This window comes from Peromyscus californicus, unplaced genomic scaffold, assembly GCF_007827085.1.
Source record: "Peromyscus californicus insignis strain IS unplaced genomic scaffold, ASM782708v3 Scaffold_7__1_contigs__length_154581171, whole genome shotgun sequence".
NCBI lineage: Eukaryota > Metazoa > Chordata > Mammalia > Rodentia > Cricetidae > Peromyscus > Peromyscus californicus.
In genome coordinates, this window is record NW_026294595.1 from 50687781 (window position 1) to 50696832 (window position 9052).

The 9052-nt window shown below is 42.9% G+C and overlaps 1 protein-coding gene across 2 annotated transcripts in view; it reads right to left on the reverse strand.

The window, feature by feature from the left end:
* Window positions 1-8780, reverse strand: part of Gpr155 (G protein-coupled receptor 155) — a 42136-nt gene extending 33356 nt beyond the window's left edge. Inside the window, exons 1-3 of one of the 2 annotated variants that reach the window (XM_052725988.1) lie at window positions 8555-8780; window positions 4763-4890; window positions 3752-4242 (exon numbers count right to left, since the gene is read on the reverse strand). In XM_052725988.1, coding sequence (XP_052581948.1) covers window positions 3752-4211 — 460 coding nt within the window. In that variant the 5' untranslated portion in view covers window positions 4212-4242; window positions 4763-4890; window positions 8555-8780. Of the gene's footprint in view, window positions 1-3751; window positions 4243-4747; window positions 4891-8554 lie in introns of both variants that reach the window. The other variant, XM_052725987.1, reaches the window with a different exon arrangement.
* Between the last annotated feature and the right edge of the window lie 272 nt (window positions 8781-9052).

Genomic DNA, 9052 nt, shown 5'->3' on the forward strand with positions numbered 1-9052 from the left:
GTGATTAAACAAATACTTAGTGAATTACCAGTAGAAAGGGGTTCAACATGCGGATTTCAGTCTCTTTTGCCACTCACTTCCATAATTACTTAACAGTCCCTCTTTATAAACTGGCAGTTTGCAACCTGAAGACAGCCTTTCAAACTGGAAAGGAAAATACACACGAATACAGTGACCTCTAGCAACTAAAATTAGATTTATAATCACTACATCAACTATTAAGTCCTAATTAATTAATGATTATAAATAAGGCTCTTAGAGGGAGGGGGAATCCCATTATGAGGAGTTATTATATAGCTTGGAAGAACTAAGATAAAATTAGCCACCCGCTGTGACTCCTATTTTGATTCCTGCAGGGTTTCAATCTCTAGCGAATAACACACAGACCCTGACAAGACCATTCCATTATTTAATGGCACATAGTTAAATGGCTTCATCTCCATTGTGTTTACAGCTCAAGCACTGGAGCATAATTATGATTAGTCAGGGCACTTATGCTATCAGCATTGTTTGAAGAATAAATTATAGGACTTAACTATGCCCTATTAGTATCTTTTAATGACAGAGGCAGGGAGCCATTCTGATCTGCTGGAATCGGCATGTCACCTTGGTAGACAGACTCTTGCTTTCTTCTCACACCTGGATTTTATAAAAGCACCTTTGAAAAGAATTGTCCTAAAAGACAGGAGACTCTTTTTAGTCTGTAATTCACTTGACTTTAATGTAAAAACTACATAGTAATATAACATGATTTATTTTCTATATACCATAGCCATAGTATACAGAAAAGATCCATAGCCATCTTCTTCTTCATTCGCTAACTTATCTGTCTTCTCTCCTTGCCAGCATTTCCCAAGTCACCTGTAAACTGGGCAGATGAGGAGCACATGCAGCCCTAAGAAGGATGTTTCTTCTAATTCATTATCAACACTTCTCTCTGAACGACAGTGGGAATTCCTAGGAGAAGTTGTGAAAACCCAAAAGAAAGGTCTTCCCAGAGACTGTCTTCTCTGCTCACCACGCACAAGAGCGGAGGACAGATGGATACTGCACTAAGGAGTAACCCACTAGGGAGCAGACACATGACATAATGTTCTGTACACATCTTCCATTTTACAAGCAGATGAGAAAGCTGTCTATAGGACCGGTTTCTAATAAAGCTATAGTCTACAGCCTGGTATTACAAGAGTTATTGTCTGTGAGTAAACAAACAACAGAAATTATAACCCCAAATTGCACAACACATTCATCAAGGAAATTCAGGTTGCTATACCACTAAGGAGCTTGATTATTACCACATTTACTGACATAATGTGGATGTAAGAAAAACAGTGATGAAATGGCTGGGTATATATGTGTGTGTGTGTGTATATAATAATTTGGAAAGTATCTTAGTAGGAAAAGTAATTCATCCAATAGCTGTTTTCCGTATCTGCTCTTTCTCCCCCTTGTGTGGGTTCATGCATCTCTGTGTGCATCCAGAGACAGAGGAGGAGGTCTGTCTTTCTCCATCTCTCGCCACTGTATTTTAGAGGCGGCTCTCTCACTGAACCCAAAGCTCGTTTCAGTTAGGCTGACTGGCCAGTGAGTTCTAGGGTCCAGCTGTCCCTACCTCCCAGCACTGGGGTTAGAGGTAGGAAAGGCCTGTCTGACTTTTTTTTTCTTCTTCAAGCTGGTAAAAAAATGGCTTTTATTAAGGGTGAGGAAACACACGCATAAAGCAAGCACACAAAGTGGAAGACCTTTCACAAGGCAAAGGGGGGCCTCAGGAAGCTAAAGCCCTCACGCCTGGTCTTTACGTGGATGCTGGGGGTTTGAACTCCGGTCTCTTGCTTTATCAGCACACTCTTACTAAGCCACCTCTCTAGCCCCGCCCCCCGCCCCCCCCCCCCCCCACACATAATTTAAAGAGGAAAGCATCTGATTCTGTTCTGAAACTGCTAACTTACAGAGGGTGGTCAGGTCTTCTGAAACAGACTTACTTACCTGTTATGTAACCGTGTGGCATCAGAGAGTGCCTGGGATTTAGAACCAGAAAGCCTAGAGCTGGGTCTCAGGCACATGGCAGCTGCGTGACCCAGGTTAAAACAATCCTGTAACCCTGTCTCCTTATTTGAAAGTGATAATATCTGCCCTATTGAAATAATAAAGTCCCCTGTAAACTATAGAGTTACAAATGTTAGTTCTCTTTATGAGCTCACTAGTCTATAAAAGTCTGACACTATATATATCTAGTTGGTGTCTAAAATAAAAACAATATTTATTTAATACTTAACACTATGGTGACAAAGACACTTCTGGAGTCTTTATCCTACAAATCCGTGACCAGACTACATTCTCAGGTCTCTTAAGGACATGGACAAACACTAACTTCTGCTGCGTAATGTCACCTTAAAGTTTAGTAACTGTAAAGAATACCTACAGACGGTCTCTTTACAGACCGCTCAGCTAGGAGCCTTGCTGACCCCTCTCCACTCTCCTGCTCTACTCTGAGTGATTTGATTTCTTTGGTAGTTTTCCACGGCTAAAGTAAGGAAAGGTGAAAAGTGTGGCCCTCCACAATCTTTTTGGTGCCAGTGGGTAAATGGCTTGTGGGGAAGAGGATGGGATAAAATGACTGAGGCCTGAGAGTTCCTGGCAGGTTTCCATTGTACAATTTAATGTTCCACTGAATCTCTGCTCTAAAGATACAGCATCAGAGAAGCCTTAACCCACCACTCTGCCACAGGACTGTCTCCTCACATCCGGCCCTTACTCTTCTGACAAGGTTTGATATGATCTTAGTTTCAATCATAACTTTATTTCTTCATTAAAATATGAACTCAGTATTTTTGGGAACTTGGTTCACAAGTCTCTTCCCAGCACTGGCATGTAGCACTTTCCAATAAGTGAATGAAGAGGCACAGACACAACAGTCCCCATGATGTGGTGTGTGGTTAAAATACACACAACTTGCATTTTTAAATATTAAAAAGTAGTTTCTAGGAATGGTGGTATATTCTGAAAAACAAAATATATTTCCTCTCAAGAAACCACAGCATTCCAAATTAGTGTGTTTCTTGTTTTACCAGCAAATGTAAAATGGGGCTGTGTATAAAACTGCAGGAGCAATAGTTTCCTTACCACTGCTGTCCTTAAACAAGAATTTCACTTCAACTTAAACACACTGAGAATTCAAATAACAAGCTCATAAACACATTCCGATGTAAAATCATCTAAATATTCTAGAGCATAAGAACAAGGATGGTGTGGGAAAGCTATTAATGCCATAAATCCCCACTGCAGGCATGAGATGACGAGTACTTTCACAGGGACATAAGAACTTTTTAAACATAATTTAAATCAGAATATGATCCCTTCTAGCAATTAGATTTCTTTATATGAGATGATTGAGAAGAAATAGAATACTATTAGAAAGATTATCCCCTTAGGTTTTAGAATATGGCCATTTATTTTAGGCAAATAAGTGATCCTTAAAACTCTGAAAGTAAAGAAAAAATATTCTAATTTCACATAGCTTTAAGAAAAAAAAAACGATGAGTTGGTAGGGAGGGTCCAGGAGGAGTTGGAGCAGGGGAAAATTGTGATCAGAATATATTGCGTGAAAAAAAATTCAAGTAAACAAATAATGAATGATTTCCTAGAGACAAGAATAAGAATGTCACTAACAAATGCTTACATAAATCAAAAGCTTATATTACCACATAAAACGCTTGAATTTTTTTTAAATAGAAGAATAAAAATAACTTACCTATAGGATATCCCAATGCAAAGTCATTACTTTGTGTAGCAAAAATAGGGAACAGTCCAGCTTTGCTAAATCGACTCTCGGGACTGGCAACCAACAAGGTTAATACACATACAATGAAAAACACAGAGGCTTTGCCAATTAAGATACTGTATAGGAAAGCCCAATCCACATTGGAAAAATTAAGTACAACCATATTTTTGAACAATAAAGCTGGAAGGGCAAATCTGGAGACGAAATTCCCCAGTCCTTTGGCCTGTGTTGAGGTTATGATATTGGCCCTCCCTGCTATGTAGCCACAAAGGACTATGCCAAAGCATTCTAGCAAGGCTGGGAAGAGTCTCGTTATTGACATTGAAGGTGGGTCATTGGTGGAATTAAATCCATGAGTTACTGTTGCAGACAAAGTCTCATTTACATTAATGGCAAGAGTTGAGTTCTCTGCTGAAAAATAAGAATCCATTTTCTATCTTCTTCCACCTCCAGCAAGGCCTCTGAAAAAAAAAGAAAGAAAAAAGAAAAGAAAAGAAAATTCAGTGTTACAACTAACCACGGTTCAGATTGAAATGGAACACTGCAAACCTGGACTTATTTACATACTAAATGACCAAATAAATGTTCATACTCTCTTCCATGTCCACCAGGGGGAAACGCAATGGAGAGGAGGTGGGAGAGGTGTTTCACTCTAAAGGTAGGCCAGCTCCAAATATTTATGTTACCATTCTATTTTTTAGTGTCAGACAAGAGTAAAATAAGATCCACAGATGTTACAGCTGCAGTGATGCCCTGTGGTTCTCTTCAGGGATCCACAATCCACCTCCATCTAGTGGACAAGAGGAGGAGGCCCAGTGTCTGCAAAGGACTCACTTGCACCCAGATTCTCTAGAAACTTCAGAGGTTCTCAGGGATAGCTTAAGGAGTCACACTGGAACCAGAGGTCCTTTCTAGCCTGTGGTCATGCTTGAGCATAAGGGAGAATCATAACAGGGTATGACTTACCAACTTGAACTTAACTTTTTATGCTTCACTTTATCGTCTGTAAAGTGGCAATATCAGTAGAGTCCTTACGCTCTAATCACAGCCAGCACACAGTAATCACCTAACCAAGGCAGAATATAGCTTTTGGTGGAGTATAAGGAAACCTAGGAAAGAAAAAAGTGATTTTTAAAAATGGCATTCCACCAGCCTCCGACTGGTTCCTTTTACGTAAGCACACGTGCTGGCCTACAGTTCCTTAGCCCCTTTACACATGTAGTTCACACTAACATTTTCTCTGCCGTTTGTACTACCCACATAATTAGCACTTACCCATTCTCCAAACTCAACCATATGGTTCAGGAATCATTTCATCAGGTGAGGTTTCTTTAATCACACAGTTAGGCATGATTCTTCCTCAGATAAAATCATGATCCTTCCCTTCAGTCTGCTTTTCCCCGTTTGTTTGTTTATCCCAATGCCTTGAAATGACTGCCTTATGCCTGACTCCTTTCACAGACTTTAAATGTCACAAAAGCAAAGACCATGCATGTCTTTACACATTCCTGTGTCCCTAACATCTAGCACATAGGAAGCACTGAGAAAAAAACTTGATTCATTAAAATTTTCACCAAATTCATTAAATAACAACCTGTTCTTAAATCAGCCTCTTCTCTCACGGTCAGTTCTCTCTTAGGTATTACCTAGTTCATGAGTGGATAATCCCTCTTTCTAAATGAGAAACGTTTCTCACAGCAGTAACAGCCCCCCACCAACCACAAACTGCATCCTAAAACATTATAAAGATGTTCAAGAAGTTTTGAGGAGCACGCTCTGTGTGTTAAGGTGGCAACTGATAGCCCCCTCCTCCTGCTGCCAGAGACGCAATCAGCACAAACTTTAGATAATTCCGAGATGAATCCGTTTTTATTAGCAATTTGGAATTAATATAATAGCATACCAATTTCTAAGTAAGTGATCATCCTAGGTTTACCATCTAAAGTGACCTTACGTAAAACAGGGAAAATCTGGTGTTTCCTGCAATTTGCAAAGCTTGGTTAAATTCTCAAATACCCACACCACATTCAAAAGACCCAGGTGACAAGCCAAAGGTCATCAACTGATACACGGGGTTGTATAAGAGAACAGTCCCTATGCTGCTCTCTAGAAGCCAAATCCTTTTTAAAAAACTTTATATTTAATTGAGATTAAGACAAGTATTTCTTTTTTCTACCAGGATTAAACAGGAGTGGCCAATAGAAACCAATTCCACAATGTTCACATACTTGAGTTTTACCAAATAAGCACCAAATTATACTGAAAGGTACACCAAGAAGTTCTGGTTGGTATACATAGCCAGGTATTGGTTGGGACACATAGCCAGGTTATGTTAGTACACATAGAGAGGTTCTGGTTGGGACACATAGCTAGATTCTGGTTGGGACACACAGCCAGATTCTGTTGGTACACCCAGAGAGGTTCTGGTGGGTGGGACACATAGCTAGATTCTGTTGGTACACCCAGAGAGGTTCTGGTTGGGACACATAGCCAGATTCTGTTGGTACACCCAGAGAGGTTCTGGTTGGGACACACAGCTGGATTCTGTTGGTACACATTGCTAGATTCTGGTAGGGACACATAGATAGATTCTGGTTGGGACATATAGCCAGTTTCTGGACCTACACATGGCCATCCTTGAAGGATCTGATCAACAATCAGACTTGAGTATTAAACATTGGAGCCCCTAAGAAAAGTGTTCTTAGAAAGGTAGTGAGTGGGAAAGGAGGTAAGAAACTGGCCCAGACTTCTGATGCCTTTCCAAAGTTCCCTGTATTTCTTTACTTGGATAGCTCGCAACCTCTTATTTGGACAACATAGGAACAAAAGTGTAGTTGTATATTTTTTAAAACAACAATCTTAATTAGCAATAGTTAAGTGAAAAGAGACGACTTTAAGGCTTCACCTTTATCAACTCTTTGGGTCAAGTACTTTGCCTCCCTCAGTCGGTTTCTTTAATCATGCCTAACTGTTAAAATGAGGGGAAACCTTCTTAGAGCGATACTGTATAGAAAGGGTATTTCATGCACAGCGTATCACAGAATAGGCCTTCAAGAAATGGCAACAACAGTCCTAGCGCCAAGGGTGGTGTGCCATGCTGGAAAGCCTGGAAGACAGAGGCACGACGGTCACAAGCTCAAAGCTAGCTGGGGCTACACACTGAGACCCTGCCTTGACAGACAGACAAACAAACACAAACCTAACGATCAAGGAATAAACCGGAGGGTGAGGGATAGGGGCGGAGAGACTGTGGACCTACTGGTAATGTCTAGAATGGTAACAAAGTAAAGAGCATTCACTGTCCTAAGTAGTTCTACAAACACACCTGCCATTACAGATCCCCAATAATAAAAGTACTAGATTGTCCATAAAGTTACCAGTTTGGGATGTGTTATAAAGTTACCAGGCTCTGTTTTATACCCACCAACTAAGAAGAGTTGAATTTAGTTTGGTTTTAAGTGTCTATTGACAGTGAACAAAGACCTCTTCATCAAGATGATGGCCAATAGGTAAAGCAACACCCAGGTTCAACTTTCAATTAATTGAAAATTAAAAAAAGAAAAACGTTAAAAAATAATCTGCCCTTCCCCCAGCGTTATAAAAGCAACAGTTCCTAAGGCAAATGAAAATTAAAACGACTTCTAGACTGACAATAATATCACACACCTGTAATCCCAGCACTAGGAAGGCAAAGGCCGGAAGATGATGAGTTCAAACCCAGCCTCAGTTACAAAGTAAAGCCAGTCGGGACTTACCTTAGTGGTTGTTTCAAAATAGAGAAGGGAAAAAATAAAAATAAACCTGAAGTTTTATCTCATACCATTTTAAACGTGAAAAAAAAAACCGCTTCCAAAGCACATTTTAAGATGAGCAAGCACCACAAGAAAGGAAGTTTTTTAAAAAAATGACATCCAGTCCTTTAATCTACAAAAACAAGGTTTGTTACAGAACAAACAAGTTGATCCGCCACTGTAAAAGTCACTTCAAAAGGCAGACACCAGAAAATGAAGTGATCAAACGGTCTAGTCACTTTATATTTGACTTAGATAACATCACCAAAGCACTGAAATTGTAGGTTAATTGCTATTAAGTTAAAATGTGGTGTAGTGTTAACTTGAAAGAGAAAGCTTTAAACTCTTAGGCTGTTCTTTTCTCAAACACCCAATATCCTTTCTCCATGAGAAAAACCTAATGCCGTGTGGCACTATAAAAGAACTCTTAAACATCAACAGGCACCCCATTCACTGACTTTTTCCCTTGTCTATCTGCAAGGGACAGACTTTGGCCCGCCAAGATAAAGAGTGCAGAGTCCCTAACCGAATAGATGGCCCCGAGGGCAACTGGCATCTGTGGAAGTGTAAAGTCAGGGCATGGGAGTCACGTTAGGTGCTCCATAAAGAAGGGAGAAAATTTGGCGCAAAGCACCAGGTACCTGGGCAGAGGCGCTCAGAAAGGGCAGATACTGAGGCCACCTTGGGATAAAGTGAAAAGTCCCAGATGACAGGGTAGGCAGGCGCACGTGCAACGGGGCGCTCTGCACCCTGGGGATGCAGCTCTGGCACCAAGGGGACAAGTCGCCCCCTTCAGCGCGGACCATCCCAAGTGTTCCCGCAGGTTTCAGGCGTAGGCGCTGCGGGGCAGAGGCAGACAGGCGCAGCAACGGGCCGAGGCCGGGGACACACACCAGAGCCTGGCGCTGCCCACTGATCCGGACCCCAGGGGCAGGGACAGGAGTAAAACCCAGCAGGTCCACGCTCCCGGCGCTCATCTCACCTGCTAGGTCCGCAGCCCGGGCTGCGAGGAGAAGGAAGCCGGTGCTCGCAGAGGGCCAGGCAGCGAGCACTCCACCGTCATCTCCCGCCCCCAGCCCTCTCTTCCCAGCGGCGTGTGCCAGCGGCAGCTGCCTAACCACGTTCCGAGAAAGGGAGGGGTGAGCCGCTGCGGCCCTGTCAGCCACCTTTGGGCGTCTGCGGCCGGGTACCTCCTCCCCGCCTCCGCCCCGCCCTCAGGCCCCGCCCCTGGCCTGAAGGTCGGAGATGCGGGTCTCCACCCTGCCGCGAGGCCCCGCCCCCAAAGCGCGCGACCCAGCTCCGCCCCGCCCCAGGCCCCGCCTCCGGCCTGGAGCTCCACGAGGCAGAGCTCCACCCCGCCGTCAGGCCCCACCCCCAAGCTCCAGTGACACACCCCGTCCAACCCTAGGGCCCCACCCTAAGGCCCCGCCCCTAGCCTGGAGATCCCAGCTGTCCGTCTCCACCCCGCCGTCAGGCCCCG